Here is a 23843-nt window from a genome sequence, read left to right on the forward strand (position 1 = left end):
ATATGCTTCAATTCTGCTTAAACCCCACTCCACAACACCTTTCCTTAAAATCCCTTTATATGGGATGAGGCTGACCAGTACTGAGCCACTGCTCTGCAATGTCCACAACACTCCTCTACCACCAGCAATCTCTCCAAATTTTTGACATCCCTCTTCACACAATCCTTTCATCTCAACCAGTCTACCCTATTTTCTCTTACCTCACTCATTCAACACATCTGCTCTTGGGAAGTCCATCGTCATCTTCAGCAAGTGCCCTACCCATTTCAGCAGACGTCACTATCCTTTCCAGAAGGCTCATCTGCACCCCAATCTCCCTCAATTTGTCCATCCTCCTCCTATCCACCCTCACTCCTCCTGACCATTCTCACAGACCTACAGCCTCATTTGTTGTTGCTCTATCAGCACTAGTCTCCAGACCAAATTGGTATGCCGGCATTACACATGACCTCAGGACTTTCCTTTCAACTTCCTGTATCTTCACCATCACACCCTCCACTTTCCACTATGCATTCCCACACACTTGTATCTTCTTCATCAACACTACCATCCTCCTTCGCTGCACAGACTGCAGTCACATTCTTTTGTCATGTTTGAGACATTATGGTCACACAGCGCTGCCTGGACTGGCCTGCTGTTACTGTCAAACACACATATATTGGTCTTTCTCTATGCCTCCATCCTCCTTTGCCCACTCCCCTACCCTCCTCCTCCTCTCCTACCTTGACAAATTTTTGCTCTCACTTTACCTTTCCCGCTCGCTTCCTCTTCTTCTTCTTTTTATTCTTGCGTATGGCAACTATCATTTTGTTGGGGCACGACTATGCCACTGATGCTGTGCCCCATTCCATTCATCCATTGGGACCATACTCTGTGCAGAGCGTTGGTGCTGCCTAAGCAGTCTCTTTGGCTATTAAACAATCCTGGACGGGTCGCCACTCCGACACAGGATACCAGCATGCTGGCACTCGTTTTGCCAACCTCCGAAGGACGACAGGTCGAGTTAACCCCACCTGGTATTAATTCAACAGCTGAGTGGGATTTGAACTCAGGATCTGAGGATCCCAATATCCCAAGGGTTGCTCCATATATATATATATATATATATATATATATATATATATATATATATATATATATATATATATATATATATATATATATATATATATATATATATATATATATATATATATATATATATATATATATTGGCCCAAACAGTGAATCTCTCCTTCAGGCCCGATTCTGGAGGAGAGATCATCATCCGAAATGTCATGATGGCCTCGGTTAGTCAGGTTAGGGGGATTGGGCAAGCACACCCGCATGACATTGGTCTTCATGAGTGGGATGAAGAGGCCAAATTAAAATCACACGTTCAGTGCCGCAAGGAAAACAAAGAAGACAAGCAAACCCCCCACTCCGACGTCACTCTTTACCTCACATACACAAAATGTAAACACCGAGAACCGTGACGAGAAAGAAGACACAGCCCCTCTGCAACAAGTGGTTGTACTGCTACCTTTATAAAGAAAAAAAAATATCGGGTTGCTCCCTTTACCCTTCCTTCATAAGCAAATTTGATCTGGACTAATACGCACACATTACTCTGCCATCTGGGTCAACTCCCCCACCCTCAGGGGGTTAGTGCCAATTTTAATTGTACCCATGACCAGCTAACAGGCACCCTCAGTACAGATGCAAAATTTGGTGGAGATCAGTCAAGCTGTTTTCAATTCTATAAGGTACATACATATACGGTGTATTTTCGTACGACTCCAATTGTTCACTGACAGAATGATCCATGTAATATGTCAATGCAAGACAACTTCAATGGACAAGAAAGTTTGTTTCCCTCCACCCCCTCATCCAGCAAACTGCTTTATTTCGTTGTCCAAGCACTCGTCCTTAAACTGATAAATTAAACAAGGCCTCATACCTTCACAGGCATTTTGTCCGTAGAACACGCAAGACCTGCACGCAGAGCATCTTTGACAGCGTCGATGCCATCATACCCATAACAAGCAACTTCAATATCTGCAACACACACAAACACACAGCACTGATGCAATTTACAACCATGGTAAATAGTGATGTGCAACCATAAAGAAGTTTTCTGTGCGATGTGCAGAAGGGTTGGAGCAATCTCAATCACAGTTAAGTTAACTTAGAAAATAGAAGAAAAAAAATCTGCAAAAAATGAGTGAGCAAAGATGATGACTGAATGGATCAAAATTGATGTACAATTTTGGGGAAAATAGAGTGCCTCCAAATTTTGGTACAGAGCAAGAAGAACCATATGCACTTTACATGTTCCCAAACCAATGAACAACAAAGCATATTTAAAATTGGCACTGAAAAAGACAAAGTTATGAGCACATTAAAATCAGTATGGACATACTGTACCTTCCTTGGGTGGGGGGAAATCACAAGGCCTCTGTAATTCTAATATTTCTTTCACCCTCTGGGCTGGTGTCACAGCATCACAACTCTCCGAGATTCTGTGGAATCTAAAGCTCCCAACATTTTTGGAATCTCCTACAATGAAGCCGTAGCACAAGGACTGGTGTTCTTACATTGCAAAACGATGGTCTGTTTTTTTGTATTTTATTGTTTGTTTGTTTATTTATTTAAACCACCTCTCATCCGGCTTTGCTCCCTCTGCCCTCAGACCTACCCAGCTTTTCCAAGTTGCACGTACAGTATTCTTCCAGTTCCACCCTCCTGGGTAAATTCCCAAAATCAAACTCTCCACTCCTTTCTATCTGTCATCTGGAAGGCAGTTTTCCTAAATTGCCTTCCAGATACGGTCCAACTGCACTCTTCCCTCCAAGACTTCAAGCAGGTATCACCATCACATCAACCCCCATCCCTCCCAGCAATATTTTCTATTCCCATCAACCCAACCTCACACACCCTCTTACTTGCAGGTTACTGTGTACCCTCTCCTTCCACTCTTTTGCTTTATCCAACTGTTACCTCAATGCCCCACTCAGTTTGTTGCCTTTTTATCCTCAGTAACCACACTATTCAAAAAGAGCTTGTATTCAAAAAGAAAAAGTTTAAAGTAAATGGGACAAAATTTGAAAATACTTCCTTCGTGAAGAGTGCGTTCAAATCAAATTGGCCAAGAAAGAGGGTAAAAGGAACAAGTAATATACCCACCTGCTCGAATTTTAACAGCTTGTGGTGTGAGGCGGCGATGTATGTTTTCGAGGAGTACTTCCTTCTCCTCTTCACTCAATTCCAAATCCTCCAGCACAGAAGGATCTCTGAAAACAGAGTGAAGCAACAGCTAAAATGAACACCCTCACATGCCCAATAACGGAGAGCAAAACTGTGGGAACAGCTTGGGCTGGGACTCACGTCACGGCTAGCTTGAAAGCATCATAAGCCCCATAGCCTGGCCGGCGATATTTCTCATCGAAAATCCAGGCGGTGCGTTTGTACAAGCTCTCCAGTTGCTCGTCTTTACTATATTCGAGTACCTCTGCAACATGCCGCAGGATACTGTAGACCTAAGTGGAACAACGAGGGAGAAATTTGCACATACTTGGCAATCTGTTTTTTCTCTGCAAAGGCAATAAAAGAACATGGGACATGACCTGAAAATCAATAAGCAATTAAATTGAAAAATGTGCATGTACAGAATGTTTTAATGAAAACTGTTTAAAATACATATGGTGTGTTTATCTATATATATATATATATGAAGACCACAAGGGGAAAACCAGAGATGTCACTTTTTATAAATTTCAGGGTTATTGCACCTGCCAATAGTTGGCAACATAAGGTTTCCTCTCACAATATTACTTTAACAAATAACCAGGGGTGTCACATAATTTATATGGTATAAAGTTTAGCCGTGCAATGAAAAAACAAGTGTTGTCAAAGCTGAACAAGTAGAAACCCAGAGTTGTCAGTACTTTACTCCTGGTTATCCCCCTTTCATTCATGTTAACTGTTCCACCATAATATTCAGAGTTGAGAAACTAAAAAATGAAAGGTTGCAAAACTTTCACAGCATAAACTCTGAGCACTACAATGGCCTATTTGGTTATATCATGGGCTCCGTAGTTGGTGCATATCGTGGTTCAAGCCTGGTCAAACCTTTATTGTGACTTTTATGGGACTCACGCCGTGGCTTAATGGTTAGCGCGTCCGAGTACCCATCCTCATTCGATGTACCCACCGCCCCATCAACCTGCTTAGGTATATGAGGGAGTCACATGAGGTGACTTCGGCTATCGCGGGGGTGGTTTATCCTTGGTTTCCTCCCGGTTTTCCATCATATTAAGTAGTATGGAGACTCCGTTGTCATATAAGCGAAATACCCTTGAGTACGGAGTTGAACACCAATCAAACAAAAAAACAATGACCGTTTAATGTTGAAAAAAATAATCTGTGATCACCAAAGTCATGTAATCTATGCTAATAACAAACAAGCATGAATTTGCTACACATCCTGGGTTAAAATTGCATGGCAATTATTAAACAAGGGAATAATCAGTGATGTCAGTTTGCAACATTGATTCGTTCTTTGCTCTTAAATTAAATAGCACAGAAGCTTGGCAAATGCTACATGCTTAATTTGATCGGCCAATGATCACTCTTTCTTTTACTGGAAAAGAAATCTATATGACAGTTATTAAACAGTCCAGCAAAGTCTTGAAACTTTGTTTTTCAGTTTCTTCAAAATTGACTTATCCTGACGTCTCTGGTTTTCCCCTTATGGTCTATATATATATATATATATATATATATATATATATATATATATATATATATATATATATATATATATATATATATATATATATATATATATATATTCTGCTTGCATAGTAGAACAATAGATGCACTTATGTAACATAGTTTTAAAGGTCAATGCTCACGGAAAAGCAAGACAAAAAGACAGGCAAAATGGTTTCAAATGGCCACAGTATAGTTAAAAAAAAAGACGACGACAAACCGCAATTGATAAAGATTTAAAATAGAAATAAAAATATGATGCCTCTTGACTCGCATATGTTCATGTTTTAGCACGCACAAGGTGGCATGGCAAGAGAGCGAGAGAGAAGAGAAATCAACCTGGCAGATGTTTGACAAAGACCAAGATAATAAAAAAAAGGACTTGGGTGGGTACTGCAACTGGCAAATTTGATTGGTCGAGATGATTGTAAAATGCCATAATATTTTGTCAAAGTACAAATAAATGGTGGGGTGTTGAAAGTGTCAAAAAGGCGATTTGTGTTCTTCAGTGCTCAAGTATATAATTCAATTGAAATAAAATAAAGATGTTTAAGGTTGTAAAAAAATAAAATCAAACGTTTTCCACCGTTGATGCAGCGTCTTTAACACCACCCTGTCTGACACGTACATTAGTTATTTGTGCCTGTTGTTTGTGTCCTTTATGACTGCTAAAAACAGTAAATTTCCTGTGTGAAGTTATTTTTAAGTTTGTTTAACTGCAATGCTCCCTCCTCTGCGCACATGCGTGATCGGGCTAAATTCAGAGCCATAGTACTGTTAAACTACAGGCTCATTTTCAGATTCATGTTCAAAATATAATATTCGATCGAAATTACTTTATGCCTCGATCACAAGCTGATATTTGTAGAAAGAGACTGATATAACATAAGAGACAGACAGACAAAGTGAACCAATTGCTTTTCATTTCACGCATGCAGGGTAATGAAGTATACAACTTTCCAATATAAAAGTATACAACCAGAAAACATTTCCAAAATTATATGAAGACTTGTATTCAAAAAAAGTCTTGAAAGCCTTTCCAAGATCCCTCCCATCCCAAGGGTGCACACCGTTTTGGCTTTGGTAAATTTGTCCTCACACTTCATGGCTTCTTCTTGAGAAACTCGGCGCTTCGACAGATCTATGTAACCTGCAAACAAAATTATAGCAGATATTTACTGTGTACTCCCAGGAAAGTCAGCACCGACAGTGCTACAAAGCCTTTTTGGGATAAGCAAGCATCTCAGCTCAAACGGGATTCCGACTCGTCCCAAAATTAAACCCTGATGCAAAATATCTTGAACGCATGTGTAGTCAGGGGCAGTGAGATAGGTCCGTTGGTAGAATGCATGCCATGGGCCAATTTAATCCAGGTTCAATCGTTACCATTTACTACAAAAAATATTCACTACAAACTACCCTTCTGATTTAGTGCCAGCAAGGGATGCACAAGCTAAACATAGTCCTTCGGATGGGGACATAGTCAACTATCCCAACTGCAAATGGGTTGTGGACAAAGATTCCAGGGATTGTGTTAATTTAAAGAGTAGGCCAATGTGGGTTGGTAACCTGCATAAATAGTTTGCTTGTGATAATAGCTGCACAGTCGTGGGAATGTTAGTGTGTATATTGCAAAGATGTGATAACCAAATGAATTTTCCCCATCTAAATATCATTGCATTAACAAGGACATTTGAAAAAAATTAAAGAACTTTGAAACAAACAAGTCATTTGCCCATCATGCGCATGTTGTATTAATATCTATTGTATTATTTATTTCCTCAGTACCCATGAACCCACCCCATGAACGATTTTTATTTTTTTAAACCAGCACAGAAGTTAATGAAATAAGAGAACAACAGGAGGGAAAAGCTCAAAAGACACAGCGGAACAAGAATGTACCATAGCACAAGGAAAGGAATTGCAGGTGAAACAGGTATACTGGACTCAGTGGGTTTCGAAGCAATTAGAGATAGAAATAGGGAGAGACCAAGAGGTAACAGGGGCTTATGGAGTTGAAAGAAGGAAGACTGAGACAAAATCAGGAGGAAGGTTCCACATGCAAGATAAGCGATATGAACGTCAAGTTTAGACTTGGAGAGGATTAGAAGGTAAGGGTCTTGTAGAATCCATGTGACCTGGAAGGGCAGGAAAAAAAACCAGAATGGAAACAGTTGTAAGGCCACCATCCATCCATCGATTGGGACCATACTCTGTGCAAAGCGTTGGTGCTGCTTAACCAGTCTCCTTGGCAATCGGACATAATCCTGGATAGGTCACCAATCCCACACAGGATACCAGCAAGCTGGCACTCATTTTGCCAACCTCGGGAGGATGACAGGCAGAGTCAACCCCACCTGGTATTAATTAAACAGCTGAGTGGGATTTGAACTCAGGACCCTTGGATCCCAGGCCCACCACTCTAGCGATTAAGCCAACACCAACATGCCTGCAGTAAGCAAGAAGCAGATCGTGAGACTCTATACCTTGTTGTGAAATGCCAATTACATGGAGGGTAATGAATTGCACAACCTCAAGGGGAGAGAGATAGGAAGGAAGCAGTAGCACCATTTTACAGGTGAGAGAAATTCCATCACACTTCGGATGAAGGTTTTGCACACTATTCCAAGCTGAAGACAGCATAAAGAGAACATGGCCCTGTGGGAACTCTGAAGCAGGAGACAGCATTGGAGGGCAAGTTAGAGATACAACCTGCCCAAGAAAGGTTATAGTTGATCGTAGTTCCAGATACTGTCTCAAGCTGACTACAGAAAATAAAATGGCAGATTTACCAGTTAGTATTCATTGGGGGAGGGAGCGGGGGACAAAGTGACATTATGGGTCTGTCTTGCTTTAAAAAAAAAATTCCAGGTAGATGATCAATTACTTGTTTTTTTTTCCAACATTTGTTGAGAGAGATATAACAGTCTGTTTGGCCAAGGAGTGAGGAACTATCTCAGACAAAGCGGTCATCATCACCAAAATGATAAAATGGATTTTCCAATGACTATGAAAGTTCATTGATGAAGAGAACAGAATCGGCCCCAGATGCTACTTTGGGGGGCACCAGCTTCTTGAGGTACAGTATGGGAGAGAACGCCATCCAAAGCAACCTGCTTTTTTTTAGTGTGTGCAATAAATCTGACAGGCAGTAGAGAAGGGACCATGGATACCCCATTAACTGGCAGCGCACAGTGTCAGACACAATCAAATACACAAATGTCCAGTGAGATGGCTTCTCGTTTGAGATCGAGGACCTGCAGCCATTGATGTCAAGTCAGCAGTGTGTCCAAGGTATAACTATCTGGGTAGAAGCGAAACTGATTCTAGAGATCAGAGAGACGTAAAGGTAAATGAAGAAGCATCAATCACAATACATACGAGACAGTGTGGGATAGACGGGGGAGAGGAGGGGAGTGTCACAATCACGAACCAGACATGGCAACACCGATAAAAATGTACTAACATTGCATTATAGCTAATTTTTTATGGTACATTTCTGAAGAAGATAATGTAGAGAGTGAAGTCAAAGATGAAAAAAAAAAATAAGCACAAAGCAAGTTTTCATTTTTAAAACTTTATCAACATACAACCTTTATTATAAACAACATGAGGTCGATATACTGCCTTGGTGGTTAAGTGGGTAAGGCCTTATTGCAATGCCCTCATCAGTATGGGTTTCATTCCCAGGGTTGTTCAAGACATTCCCAGACTGATGGAGTGCCAACCTGTCCAAGATTGGTTCTAAGTCATGGTATAGGGCACGACTTGTTATGAGTGTCCAGACACTGTTTTAAGAGCATGGGCTTGACCATGCCTACAATGTGTATGAGGAAGTAACACTCCTTAAACCACCCCCCCACCATTCCTGCCCTCCTCCCATCACAAATCCTTGAGAAGGACTCATTAAAGAGGCTCAAAAGTTAAAGAGGTAGGGGTGGTATCAGTAAGAGGGTGGCCATCATTCTCAGGCCGCCTTACCCTTCTCCTTGTCGACCCTGATAACCACCACACATTCATTGCGGCCAATACGAATGAGCTTATTGATGGATCGGATACGGCGGCGAGACAGTTCGCTCAGGAGAATCATCCCCTCAATGTTGTTGTATTCCAGGAGGCTGACATAAGCTCCCATCTCGGCAATCGAGCGGACATTCACCATCACCACATCCTCAACCTCGGGAAACTTGTGTTGGTAAAAGCGGCAACCCAGCGGCATTCTGAGACACAAAGGTGGGTAGAGTAGCAGTGAAATGTAATGGAACCAAAGGAAGCAGTCAGCATTTACAAAAGCACCAAGGTCATTCCACACAAAATCATCTAACTTTCTAAAAGTTCCCTCGGTGAGCAAAGTGATATTGATTTTAAAAATAAAAAATAAATAAAAACAAGGAGCTGATACTCTCGGTGCCCACCTTTTGGGTGGTATGAGGAATAAATCTTTGAAATATGAAAGCTGAATCTTGAACGGTTTTTCAAATATCGCGTACACAATCAAAGTTAATGAGATTGCCATGGCAACAGAATTCAGACAATCACAACCATTATTTAATCAGGTTGAGATAATGCAATGAGGAAAAGATATCTGCAAAATGAAAGGTAAACGGTCGACGTTTTTGTAATATTACGTAACACAAAAATACATGGCCGGATGACCGGTTGGTCACCCGGAGCTCATTTTAATTGTCCCCTTTGCCCGACCTTGGCGGAGGGCAGGGGACAAAAAAAAAACACCAATCTTAGCCACCAATTCCAAGTGGTGCAAGGGTTATGGCCTAAAAATATGGTGACACCAGATTTTTGCACAAATGAATTTCATTAATGTTTAATTGACATAATGGGAAGGTCACATCTTGCCACCTGGATAAAGCTCCCCTTCCTCCAACCTCCACCCCTCAACTCCGCTAAAGTGGATAATTGACCATGTATGAAACTACCCTATGTATTGAAACACGATTAATGTCTCCGATTTACATCTGCACCAATTGCATCCAAGTTCCATATATGTCAGACTTATTCCGGTTAGTACAATAGACTATTTAAACAATGATGTGAATCACTCCCACTGTCTTGTTGAGGTTTTCATGACTGAAACAATAAAATAATAAATATTTGTTTATTTGGCCAATCCCAAGCAACATTTGACACTTCAGACATACAGTGGGGTGCAAAACGTACAAGTCCAGTGAGAAATTTATGAATCTAACATGACAACAAAATAAGCTAGAAGGGCACTCGGTGGAGTGCATACCTCCACCAGGCTCATTAGTTTACATTTTGTATCCCACCGATAGGCCAGATCTGGATTTGCACGTGAACTAAAATTTAATCTGCTTGTTCTTGTCACCCGAATCAATCCATAACTTTTTGAGATATCCTGCTATACATCGTTTGTGGCCCACTCTCTGAAATGGTGAAAAAAAAAACTTTAAAAATTCTCGGATCCAGATCTGGATCCGGATCTTCACCAAAATCGAATAATTTTGTTGGTGTCACATACCCAAGCTCTCCACTAAATTTTGTTTTAATCCATCCACAACCTTTTGAGATATTTTGTTCACAGACAAACTAACAAGCCGGTAGGCGGACATGGGTAGTCGACTACCCAATAGAACCTGATGCGATGGGCCCGTTCGATGGGGAATGACCTGAGGATTAAGCACAAGAAAATTCATGATTCCAGCTTCAAGGGTTAATGCTGAAGATTGTTTTTTCGTTAAAATACCCCCACATTTAGAGGTTTTTCGGCCGTTGCTAGGCAACGGAGGGTCCATAGCAACGGTTCTTTCTCACACATAACGAGGACATACCATGAACCTACCATACCAGTTTCATGTATATCTGACTCATAGTCTCTGAGATATAACGAACTTCGTTTTTTTATTGTTTTCGACCAGGGTTCATTCAAAGTCTATCTTCTCCGACAGTTTTCATAGGATCCGGCTGGAAATTTTTGACAATATGGCTGAATGTACTGCCCACAGTGGCTCGTGGAACGATTTTTGATTTTCGAAAAAATCCATTTTTTATGATTTTTCTAAAATTTCAAAGTCCCGTTGCTAGGCAACGGTGGTGTCCATAGCAACGGTTCTCATTTGTACACAACTAGGTAATGGTATGAACCTACCAACCAAGTTTAATCGAAATTGCCATTGTATTAACTGAAATCGCCATTTTAAATACTGATAATAAGGGTAGAACAAATCTCAAAAAATATATATACATTTTTCGACTAGATCAACTACCCAACAAGAAAGACGTCGTGCAGAGCACGATACTGAGAAAAATCCATAAAAATGATTTGATGTAAAAATAATTGGTGGTTGAATTCAATGACAAATATGCAAATCCTCTTAAAATTCCAAGTCAATCAGATGGAAATAATTTGATGTAAAAATAATTGGTGGTTCAATTAAATGATCAAATATGCAAATCCTCTTAAAATTTCAAGTCAATCAGATGAAAAATGACAATTTTATAAATTTAGCTGATGTTGGCCAAAGACTTCAAAAACAATTGGTGGTTGAATTCAGTGACCTGATATCTCCTCTCCGTTCCTCTATCTCTCCCCTTACTCTCCTCTCCTCTATCCCTCCCCTTCCCCTCCCCTCTATCCCTCCCCTTGCTCCCCCATCTATCTCTCCCCTTCCTCTCCTTTATCCCTCCCCTTCCTCTCCTCTATCCCTCCCATTCCTCTCCTCTATCCCTCTCCTACCTCTATCCCTCCCCTGAACGTCCCCTACCTCCCTGTCCCTCTTATATATCCGCATCAGCGAAGCAACGAGTTGTATTTGCTAGTAATTAATAATGAGATGTACTCTTCTATTAAAATTAAGAATTTAAATATTATTATATTGTTACGTTTGAGGGGGGGGTATGCATTCAAAGGGTAATTAGGATGTTTAATTAGGTATGCCATGCTGTTTGAGTTTACCAGGATTTCGATGTAATAAGTAGCAATTCAGTGGTGATAAGTTGTCTAGTAAATGTTCATTTCTTCAAGGGGGAAATGATAAATGTCACGTAATTAGATAGGGACACGGGATAGGGTAAGTGTGTCTGCGTAAACCCCTTTTGGTATTCTCTGAAGACTGGCCGTGACGTCACAGGACAGTGCAGCGGATGGCTCCGCCCCGTGATCACGATTGGCGGAAGGCGATGGCGGTGGGCCAATAAACGGCTCGATTGGGAGTGACGAGGACGAAGGATAAAAAGGTTCTGTTCGGGGTCGAAAAGGAAGAGGAAGAAGATTACAACCAAAAGATCGTGGTTTTTTTGGTGTGGAAGCTGTGGCTTTTTGTCAGGTTAGGTTCGATCTGTTATCTGCTACAGGTACCATGTAAACCTGTACTAACCTGTTCCATGGTCGGGTTGGCGGCGACTAAACCGTCTCCCCCACCAGGTTTTCTGGTGAGGAGGGTGTTTGGATATGGACACCCAGCAGGATTAAAAACAAAACCTGTCAAAGGGCGGAGGAGCTCCTTGTGAGCCAACGGCCATCCATATCTAGTGCCCAACTGTGTCTGCGGACGTCCTCCTGCAGTTGGGTCACTTCTTATTAGGAGGTTGGTGGCAGGATTTGCACTCCGGCCACCGTAAAACCCTTCATTCCGCAAAACGCAAAAACGCAAAAAAATCTGAAAACCCACTCCGTGGGAGTACCTCCTGTGCAGCTTCCCTTCGCAGGGCAGCTCACCGGATGACGGGATTGGGGCAAAGCCTTCGGGACCCCCAATCTTTGATAGGAGGGAAACCACGGGGTAACATCCCTGGGTCAGATTGCGGGAGAGTGTGTCGGAGTGGTGCTGAGGTGTCGTCCACCAGACGGCGGTCTCCTTGGGTTAACCTGAGGCGGTCCCTTCGGGTGGGTGCCTGGAATGTCCTATCCCTAAGAGAGGATGATCACCTGTCTCTGTTATCATCTGAGCTCAAGCGTTTGGACATCGGGATTGCAGCTCTCTCTGAGGTTCGGAGACCGGATTGCGGCGAGATAATGGTGGGTGGTTACACCTACTATTGGTCTGGTCGCTCTGATGGTTACCATACCCAAGGAGTTGCTGCAGCTGTGTCCAATAAGCTGACCCCAATGATAATTGAGGTAACACCGGTCAACGAGCGTATTATGAGATTAAGGATTCGTCACTCCTTAGGTGTCATTTCCCTGGTCTCTGTTTATGCTCCGACTGAGGCGAGCGATCTCACCGTGAAGGATGCATTCTACGCCACACTCGAGTCTGTGGTTGATCAGTGCCCCAGACGAGAAACACTTCTAGTCTTGGGGGATTTCAATGCATCGACTGGAACTGATAGGGACGGTTATGAGGTGTGTGTTGGTCCCCATGGGTCAGGAACTATGAACCAGAATAGCATTAAGTTCCTTGACTTTGCAAGAAGTCATGGACTTAGGGTAGCTGGTTCATGGTTTCAGCGCCCACAAGCTCATCGCTGGACTTGGTATTCCAACGCTGGCGGTGTGGCAAAGGAGATTGACCATGTCCTCATTGACGGTCGTTGGAGGATGATCCAGAACTGCAGGGTCTACCGGAGTGCTCAGTTCCTCAATACTGACCACAGGCTTGTTGTAGCAACTCTAAAGCTGCACCTTAAATACTGGAGAATGGTACCATCCCAGCCGAGGCTGGATGTTGCCAAGCTCAGGGATGAGAGAGTAGCTGAGGAGTTTGCGAACAGGCTGAGTGGACACTTGTGGGGTGTGGTTGCTTTGGGGCGTCCTGAAGAGTTGTGGAGCGCCTTCAAGACCACCGTCCTTGATGTTGCCGGTGGATGCCTTGGAGCTCACCGCAGGGCAAAGAAGAATTTTGTCTCTCAAGGGACACTGGATACCATTGACCAGAGTCGCAGGGCCAGGCTGAATGGCAGAGCTGAGCTGTTCAGGGAGCTGAGGCGTAAAACTGTACGTGCACTGAGGGTGGACAAGGAGGCCTATGTGCGAGGAATCTGTGAGGGGGTAGAGCATCACCTGTGGACAGGTGATTCTCGTTCCGCTTACAGGGGAATTCGCGCATTACGTTCATCCAAGCCCATCCCTCGGAGCACTACAGTTCGAGCAGAGAGTGGTAGGCTCTTGACAGAGGAGTCTGAAGTGAAGGCCCGCTGGGCCGGTTACTTTGAGCGGTTGTACCAGGCTGATCCCCCAACTGTCGAGTTGGACGTCAAGGGTGTTACAATCCCTGTTGCTGACCCTCGAATCAACTGTGGTCCACCTACGCTTGTGGAAACACGGGCTGCGGTGAACCAGTTGAAACGGGGCAAAGCTTCAGGGATCTGTGGCATCCATGCCGAACTTCTCAAGGCTGGTGGAAATGCTGCACTCGTGTCGTTGCATGCAGTTTTGTGCTCTGCCTGGAACACAGGCATCATCCCAACTGACTGGAAGAGGGGCCTTGTTGTCCCTCTCTGGAAAGGGAAGGGTGATCGCCAAGACTGCAACAACTACCGAGGGGTGACGCTGCTCTCAGTGCCGGGCAAGGTCTTTGCTCGGATAATTCTCGATAGGGTTCGCCACCATCTGCTTGAGCACCAGCGTCCAGAGCAGTCAGGCTTTACACCAAAGAGGTCAACGATTGACCGTATCCTTGCACTTCGTGTCCTCACCGAACGCAGACGAGAGTTTCGGCAGGGGCTGCTTGCAGCCTATGTTGATCTCTGTAAAGCGTTCGATTCAGTGAATCGGGATGTCCTCTGGAGGATTCTTGGTCTTCGTGGGGTGCCACCAAAACTGATCGATCTGATGTCTGAACTCTACTCTGGTACTGAGAGTGCTGTGAAGTGTGGTGGTACCATCTCTGACTTATTTCCAGTTGTTACTGGAGTTCGTCAGGGATTTGTACTTGCCCCCACACTTTTCAGCACTTGTATGGACTGGATTCTAGGGAGGATGTCGGAGAGATCAAGTTGCGGTGCGTCATTTGGAAATGTCAAGATCTCGGACCTTGACTTTGCAGATGATGCAGTCATCTTTGCGGAGACTTTAGACATCCTCTTGGGGGCCCTCGAGGTGCTGAATGAGGAGTCGGAGCCGTTGGGATTACGGGTTTCTTGGGTCAAAACTAAGATCCAGGCTTTCGGTGACATCTTGGATGCTGCTGTCCTGTCTGTGTCTGTTTGTGGTGAGGATGTTGAGGTCGTGGAGAGATTCACTTACCTTGGCAGTGATATTCATGTCTCTGCTGGCTGCGAGTCAGAGGTCAATAGACGTCTGGGTCGGGCCTGGGGAGTCATGGATTCACTGGATCATGGGGTGTGGCGCTGCTGGTACCTGTGCGGGAGGACGAAAGTCCGAGTCTTCAGGTCCTTGGTACTTCCAGTCTTGCTCTATGGGTGCGAGACTTGGACTCTGACCAAGGATCTGAGACGGAGACTTAATTCCTTTGGTACCAGGTCTCTTCGGAGAATCCTTGGCTATCGCTGGTCGGATTTTGTGTCCAACGAGCGGTTGCTGAGAGAGACTCGGATGAGATTTGTTACCTGCATAGTCCGTGAGCGTCAGTTGCGGCTCTATGGACATGTGGCTCGTTTTCCTGACTCTGATCCTGTTCACCAGATTCTCTCAGCGAGGGAGTCTCATGAGTGGAGGAGGCCAGTGGGTCGACCACATGCCTCATGGTTGCAACAGGTTGACCATCATCTCAAGGAGATGGGGATGGGCCTGGCATCTGCCTGGGGGATGGCCAGACGGAGGCCCCTGGAGTACCGGCGGAAAGTGGACGCAGCGACGTGCTGTTCTGGCACATGCTCCCATACCTGACCTGACCTGAAGCTGTGGCGGCAGAGAGTGTCCTGGTTGTTGGGCTGAATCGATCGTGTTCTTGATAGTGTCTGGGAGCCTTGCCGAGCCTCGCTTTGGTTGGCTCTGGGGCTCTGCTGACTCGGAGTGCGGAGTCGGGCGGTGGGCGGACCTGCCTCCCTCTCCTGCTCGCGGATTGGCGCGGGAGCTGGTTCCCTGGCGGCTGTGGGCGGACTTGGGCCAGGACCAGGACCAGGAGGTCGACAGCACCGCGGTTTCTCCTGCCCCCCCCTGGCGAGAGCAAGGCCGGCTCGTCCGGCGCCGATCCAGGGACAGTTGCGTCCACACCACGGTCCAGCTTGACCACCAGAGATAGCTACGTTTTGTGTGTGTGTGTGTTTGGCGCCTTAGAGGGATTGAGAACTGTATATTCATTGGAATTGTCTGTGTTTTTCCCCACGCCCGAACCCACACCATCCCGTCGAATCGCCCCGGATCCCTCTTCTTGTCGAGTCTTGTTATTTCTGGTAATTATAAAAAAACAAATAAACATCATCAACTCAGTGAAAAGTGACTCGTGCCACCTTCCTCGTCCCGTTTGCGGTAGAGCTATTAGAACCGCCATGTTTGGGTTATAAACAAATAAATCGCCTCCATCATTTCGGCTCATTCTACGTTGGCGGGACTGTTCAAGTCCCGTGGACGCCACATTGGTGTCAGGGTGTTGGATGTTCGAACCCCTCTAAATTATATACCAGGATTAAAATCTCGCCACGAATTGGAATATAAAATTACTACAGAAAAGCGCGCGAGCGCGGGAAAATTTTGGTGGGATTTTTCAAATTTAAATTAATTGGCGGCAAACGGGACTTTTGCACCATGGCGGATGTGCAGATGTTTGAGGAGGAAGGCCACGTGTCTGGCAGCGAGTCAGGGGAAGAAGGGAGAGACGGGGGTAGGGTTGGAACCTCCCCCATTCCGAGCGTGGACCGTGCTTCATCGCCCGTAACGGAGCCGGCAGCGCCGGAAACCGGCACGATGACGATCTGGACAATGTTGGAACGTTTAATGAGTGCAATTACAGCACAGGGGGCAAAAATGACGGCACAGGGGGCACAAATGGCAGAAATGACAGATCAATTGGGCGTAATGGGGGAACAGTTGGGTGCACGGATTGATTTAATGAGGGATGAATTGGGGGAAAAGATGGAGAAAATGAAAACTGAGATGCAGGAGTGTGTGGATGTTAAATTGGGGGAAATACAAAGTAAATTTGAGGATAGATTGGAGGAAACAAGGGTAGAAATTACATTGGAGGGGGAAAATATACGGAAAAAATTGGTAGATAAAATTGATGCAACGAACATTCGGGTTGATAAAGTGGATGAAAGCCTGGAACGTCATCATGCTTGTGTGGATGCTCGTATGCAGCTGCAAGTTGAAGAGTGGGGAGAGCTGAGGAAGCAAGGGATGAATTTGGCGGAGGAGGTAAAAGGATTGGAGGCTCGTTTGGACGAACAAGATAAAATTATGAGCCAAGATGAAGTCTTGGATAAAGGCCTGGTAGAGCCGTCTTTTGTAAGTGGAGTGTACGGGTTGGTTGAGGAGCAGCTACAAACTCGCGACGGAGCCTTGGAGGAGGTTGTGCGGGCCCAGAAGATCCTGCGGGAAGAGGTGAATCGGTCCATTCAACGTTTGGAACAGGAGGCAAAATTGACCCATGAGACCCTCACCACAAAACATTTTTGGCCACAGTGGGCTCCGAAATTGGATACGCAGCCACAAGGGTGTTTGATCCCTGGGATGGATTCGGGCAAGGGAGAAGCGGGCCACCGTAAAAGTGATCCCCCTGGTAAATTTCGTCGGGTCAGGGAGCGTTGAAGCTTTTCTGACGCAATTTGAGTGTATTTCCCGACTAAACGGGTGGAATGAGCGGGAACGTACAGGGAATTTGGTGGCAACGTTGCGGGGACCAGCTGCAGATGTGTTAAACGTGATCGTGGAGGGGATGTTGACCAGCTCCCACATTTGCGAGGCGTTGAGCCGTCGGTTTGGGTTCGCGGCAAACTGTGATCTGGTGCGGGCTCAGCTCCATCACCGCAGATTAAAGCCGGGTGAGACAGTGCAGGAGCTGGCACAGGACATTTACCAATCAGTCAGGATCGCGTATCGGGACCTTACAGTGGAGGCGTGGGACAGACTGGCACTAGATAAATTTTTAGCTGCTCTTCCTGACCCTGAGGTCCGAGCGCTAGTGGAGCTACAGGATCCACCCACCGTGCACCGAGCGGCCGAGTGCGCGGCCAGGCTGGCCTCGTGGAGTCGGCCGGGTCGGGTGCCCGAGAGGCCATCGGTGACGATCCGACAGGCGGAGATCCAGGATCAGGGAGGGGGGCTGGGAGAAATTGGCATTACCCAAATGTTTCAGGAAATTTGCCAGAAACTGTCAAGTTTGATAAGGGGTAATTCGGTAGTTGGTGCGCCAAAGCGGCGTGGTCCAGCCCAGCCAATAGAGCAATTTGATTATGGCCGAGGGGGTCCGGAACCAGAAGAGACATTTCACCGATACTCACGGGGGCCTTTTATGGGGAGTTGTTTCCGGTGCGGGCGAAGAGGACACATGCAACGATATTGCCGGTACCCGGCGATGAAGAGACCCTCCAATAGACTTTCAAGCCCGGAGAGGATGAATCCTCCTGCTGAACCGCCAGGTCTATCCGAGATGCCCTTTCATAGGTCGGGTCCGGAGATCACTGTCGGGGGTCCGGGAGACTAGATCGGGCTGAGCATATAGGGCCATGCACGACTGGTGAGATTGTGGCGAAGTGCCTCCTTTAGTAAAAAAAAAAAAAAAAAGAATTGTGGGAAAATTGGCATGGGTTTGTAAGTTCTGCTGGGTTTTAGAGTGACAATCGGGACAGTGGGTAATTGGAAACAAAGCAGGCACGAGTGGCTGTCCAATGGCTGGTGCGTGGATCGGGTGAGAAGTGCTGTGTGAGTTGTTTTAAGTGAAGAAGTGAAATGTATGGTGCACACATTGTTTTTTTTATTGGGCATGGTGTGGTAACAGGGAAGGTCATGGTCGGTGAAGTGTTAGAAATGCAGGTGTCACATGTAAGGCCGATGGGGTGGGGGAGTCATGTGGGTTTTGTGGGTGGGGATGATGTGCTTGTCCACAGGGATTGCTGAAGCTCACGGTGAGCGTGAATTGCGACCACCTTCAAGGAGATTCACCACCTGGTGGCTAATGGTGACAGTGTCTGGAGGCAACTGGGAGAGGGTCTGGTTGGGCGACCAAGGCGGGTAGGACCTTGGCGACCCAGGAAGGCCAGAGGAGCCAGTGAGACCCCTTCCAGAGTGTTGTACTGGATTAGAGCTGATGGCTACCAGGGGGGAGGGAATCAAAGGGAGCGGGGCGGAGAAACGTCCGGGTTGGACTAAAGCTTACCTGTGGGCATGGTTGCACCTGAGATGCCCCCATCATCTTGTGGTAACCCACCCCACGGCCACGACGGGATTCAGCCTGCATGATTAAAATGAGGACCATGACCTAGAAATGTGATGATGACCATGGTGTGAGTGTTGTGAAGATGTGTGAGTCCCACTCGATCCCGCACAACTTGACATGTGCAGCAAGGGCATGATGTCCGCATAATTTTGGGGCAAGCAAATTTGAAAATTGGCTCCCCAGGTAACGCTGGGTCTATTAGCATCCACTGGGGGAGGCGGTCAAGTGTAAATCTCCTGTGAATAGTGTCGCTAAGGCTTAGAATAGGAATGTAAAGTATAAGTGTTGTGTTTTTGTGGAACCTTTTGTTTCCCCTCCCCAGATCACTGGAAGAGTGCTGGGCAAGAGCGATGATCCGGAGGATGGAGTGCAACTTCGCTCAGTGCTCTCATGTGATAAAATAAAAATAAAAATAAATAAATAAAAACGAATGATTGTTTAGGTGAGGATAAGGCCATAAGGGGGTAGTACATTAAGCAGGATAGGTAAGTTAGCTGCGACTCGCTGCCCATTGCCCCTCCTACTTTATTCCGTTAGGTTAATTAGTTGTGAGTCAGTAAGTGTTAAGGCTGGTACGGTAGCGCCTGTGATATACCTTGCAGGAGCTGCGGTACCAGAGGAGGGGGCAGTGTTACGTTTGAGGGGGGGTATGCATTCAAAGGGTAATTAGGATGTTTAATTAGGTATGCCATGCTGTTCGAGTTTACCAGGATCTCGATGTAATAAGTAGCAATTCAGTGGTGATAAGTTGGCTCGTAAATGTTCATTTCTTCAAGGGGGAAATGATAAATGTCACGTAATTAGATAGGGACACGGGATAGGGTAAGTGTGTCTGCGTAAACCCCTTTTGGTATTCTCTGAAGACTGGCCGTGACGTCACAGGACAGTGCAGCGGATGGCTCCGCCCCGTGATCACGATTGGCGGAAGGCGATGGCGGTGGGCCAATAAATGGCTCGATTGGGAGTGACGAGGACGAAGGATAAAAAGGTTCTGTTCGGGGTCGAAAAGGAAGAGGAAGGAGATTACAACCAAAAGATCGTGGTTTTTTTGGTGTGGAAGCTGTGGCGGCAGAGAGCGTCCTGGTTGTTGGGCTGAATCGATCGTGTTCTTGATCGTGTCTGGGAGCCTTGCCGAGCCTCGCTTTGGTTGGCTCTGGGGTTCTGCTGACTCGGAGTGCGGGGTCGGGCAGACCTGCCTCTCTCTCCTGCTCGCGGCTTGGCGCGGGAGCTGGTTCCCTGGCGGCTGTGGGCGGACTTGGGCCAGGACCAGGAGGTCGACAGCACCGCGGTTTCTCCTGCCCCCCCCTGGCGAGAGCAAGGCCGGCTCGTCCGGCGCCGATCCAGGGACAGTTGCGTCCACACCACGGTCCAGCCTGACCACCAGAGATAGCTACGTTTTGTGTGTGTGTGTTTGGCGCCTTAGAGGGATTGAGAACTGTATATTCATTGGAATTGTCTGTGTTTTTCCCCACGCCCGATCCCACACCATCCCGTCAAATCGCCCCGGATCCCTCTTCTTGCCGAGTCTTGTTATTTCTGGTAATTATAAAAAAAACAAATAAACATCATCAACTCAGTGAAAAGTGACTCGTGCCACCTTCCTCGTCCCGTTTGCGGTAGAGCGATTAGAACCGCCATGTTTGGGTTATAAACAAATAAATCGCCTCCATCGTTTCGGCTCATTCTACGTTGGTGGGACTGTTCAAGTCCCGTGGACGTCACAATATCTCATTCCTCCAACCTGTGTAAATACGATTTTCTCCCAACTCTTAAAGGCTCTTAATTTTTCAAATCTGTGTTTTCAATCCTCTGTTTATACTAAGGGATGGATATGTTATTTTACTTCATTTACTGCGAAAATACTTGATGAAAAGGATAAGGGGGAAATTAAAATTAGAGAAGAAGATAAAACTCTCCCGATTAGTCGAGCTGAGGTGGTAGATGATCGATCCTGTTCTGTCATCACTTCCCTCCTTCGAACCACTCAGAAAATAAGATTTAGCAAGATTCGAATGTGGGGTGTTTTGAAGGTTTTTGTTGAAGCAGTGGTTGAAGCCGTTGTATATAGATAGACAGCATCATCAGAGGGAAGAGAGGGACCAGAGATAATTGAGGCAGACGTCAGTGCGACGATCAAAAAGATGAAAGAAAGGAGAGAACCTGGAATTGATGAGACTGCAACAAAATGTCTGAAAGCCTTGAATGGTGTTAACATTGGGATACTGACGGATCTCTGTAACAAAATTTACAGAAAAGGATTCCTCCCTGAGGTTTTTGCAGTCAATGTTTATGAAGATCCCAAACAAACCAAAAGCCCGAGAATGTTCACAACATCGGGCAATAAGCCTCATGAGTCATTTGATGAAGACGATTCTAAGAATAATTTTGAAAAGAAATGATCCGATTATTGAAGCAGAGATGGATGTATGATAGCCAGGCAGGATTTACACTTTGAACGGAACAAGAGAGGGCATCTTTAAGCTGAGTAGTCATTGTAAGATACCTGGAAGTTCAATACACCTGTGCATGTTTGCTTTATAGATGATGAGAAGGCATTTGATAGAGTCATGGTTTGTCAGACAGATTCGCAATCGAAAGAGGCGTGAGCCAGGATGAGTTACGTCCCAAAAAATGTTCAACCTGTACACTGAAGCTATCCTCAGAGACATACAAGATCTACTCGGCCACCACATTGGTGGGTTGAACATTAACTACTTGAGATTTGCTGATGACTCGGCACTGATTGCACAGTCAAAGAGGCAGTACGGGAAATTGTAAATCAAGAATGAATGTGAAGAAGACCAAGACAATGGTGATGAGCAGAGACCCAACCCTGGAAGTGAAAGTTGAAGTCGATGTACAAGTCCTGGAACAAGTGAAAAGGTTCACGTATTTGGGGCAGACTAACAAGTTGCCCGTGAATCAAAACAGGGTAGGGATGGAGATGGCAAAAATGCAAACGGTATCGTCAGTCATTGAGCCGGCAAGCTGGGAGCAACAATTCACATTTATTGCCACATCTGATGCAATTTAATTGCTCTAACGGCGGCGATGTGCTCCATTCCATTTCTTCGATAAATGTATCTTTTTGATGCTTAGTGTCTGTAATAAGAAACTGTATTGGTGTAAGCCAGTGACCAATTGCAAATAGTAGTATTATCACAGATGATGGGAGATACTATCGAAATGGAAACGAGATAGCCAAGACCAGCTTTGTTAGAATGAAAGTGGTGTTAACATCAAGGAAGCTGAAGCTGAGGCTTAATCTTAGGAAAAAGAATGTCGAGATGTTACCTTTTGTCATGTGTGGTGGAGACATGGACAATAAACCAAGAGACTATTGATGAGTTGAATGTGTTGGGGATGTCGACAGAGAGGAGGATGTTCCGCATATCCTACACAGACAGGACGACTAATAAGGATGTGATGGATATGGCTGGAAATGGCCGGAGAAGAGAGGACATTGGTGCGTATCTTCAAAGAGAAAAAGACAATACTTTGGTCACATAATTGGAGCAGATGGTGGACAGACAGTTATTGGAGAGGAAGATGATGGAAAACGTAGGAGAGGGAGGGAGAGGAGAAAATGGATGACGGATATCACAGACTGGATGCAGTTGACCGATGCGGAATGTGTAAGGGCAGCACAGGACAGACACAGGCGAGGAGATCCATGGGAGTCAACCATCTGGGAATAAGATGACACCAACGAACAAACACAGAAGATGAGTAATAGAAACAAGAGGGTTAAAGTTGTTGAACTGTAAAATGCTACATTGATTTTAATCACAAAGTCAGTTGTCTTTTCATTAATGGGAGAGAGGGCACTGATATACATATATATATATATATATATATATATATATATATATATATATTGTTGTGGTTACCAGATTCGCAAACCACCATTCAGGTCCCTTAGGTGAGGTATCTCGGTAAGTGCATGTGTAGTTAGGCCCAAACCCGTTGTCTAGTGGGAATACATGTCATTTATACGTGCTGCGACTCTTCAGGATAGCCGTTTTTCTTTTACTATCTTTATTTTGGACCAACCGCCATGATCACAACCACAACATCAACCACCGACCACAACCACCGCTTCACCACAACCGCCACGACCTTCACGCACACCTCACAACCGTAGCATCGCCACCGTTCTTGCCCCGCTGTGGGTACCGGTGTTGGACTCATGCAGAACGCGCGTCGAACAGCGTGTACAAAATCACGGATTTTCTGCTTCAAAAACGGATCAAAAACGACACACGCCCACTTTTTGCCGTCCAATCGGTGAGCGAGGGCGGGTGGCCCCGCCCCAGGGCGATCGATATATGCAAATTTGTGGATCAAAAGCCTTCACGCCCACTTTTTCTCGGGCCAATGGGGAGCGAGGTGAAAGGTCAAAGGGAGGGGTCAAAGGCGAAGTTACGGGGGGATAAGAGGACGGTGTTCGTCAGTCAGAAGAGAGTCGCAAACGAGAACGAAAGAAGTCTGGAGCCCGAAGCCTGCAGTGGCTGGAGAAGCTGAAGAGAGTCGGACGAGGGGGTGCTCGCGTCGGTGCCAGGAGCTGCACGCCCGAGGGAGGCCGGCAGCGCGACCTGGCCGAGGTGGAGACGCACACCAGGGATAATAAAGATCCTCTATACCCCGAGCATCAGCAACCCCCTCCTGTTTCCCCCCGCGCTGAGATAGTGCGACCAAGGCGAGCCCCGTTCCCACCCCTGCCAGGCACTGTCCACGAGGCCCGCGGGTTGCGGGGCCATCGCCGCTCCGCGTCTCATCACCAGACGGGTAGGCCCGACCCGGTCTCGGCCTCAGGCCTACCTCATTCTTGGGGGA

General features: G+C 45.8%; 1 protein-coding gene across 3 annotated transcripts in view; it reads right to left on the reverse strand.

The window, feature by feature from the left end:
• EIF2S1 (eukaryotic translation initiation factor 2 subunit alpha) overlaps window positions 1–23843 on the reverse strand; it is a 32193-nt gene that overhangs the window by 3402 nt on the left and 4948 nt on the right. For 2 of the 3 annotated variants that reach the window (XM_085889129.1, XM_085889130.1), the window contains exons 2-6: window positions 8734–8972; window positions 5823–5902; window positions 3367–3518; window positions 3166–3272; window positions 1940–2037 (exon numbers count right to left, since the gene is read on the reverse strand). In XM_085889129.1, coding sequence (XP_085745255.1) covers window positions 1940–2037; window positions 3166–3272; window positions 3367–3518; window positions 5823–5902; window positions 8734–8971 — 675 coding nt within the window. In that variant the 5' untranslated portion in view covers window position 8972. Of the gene's footprint in view, window positions 1–1939; window positions 2038–3165; window positions 3273–3366; window positions 3519–5822; window positions 5903–8733; window positions 8973–22301; window positions 22326–23843 lie in introns of those variants that run through there. The other variant, XM_085889128.1, reaches the window with a different exon arrangement.

This window comes from Eptatretus burgeri, chromosome 7 (assembly GCF_056783735.1).
Source record: "Eptatretus burgeri isolate ZD-2024b chromosome 7, Ebu_testis_v1, whole genome shotgun sequence".
NCBI lineage: Eukaryota > Metazoa > Chordata > Myxini > Myxiniformes > Myxinidae > Eptatretus > Eptatretus burgeri.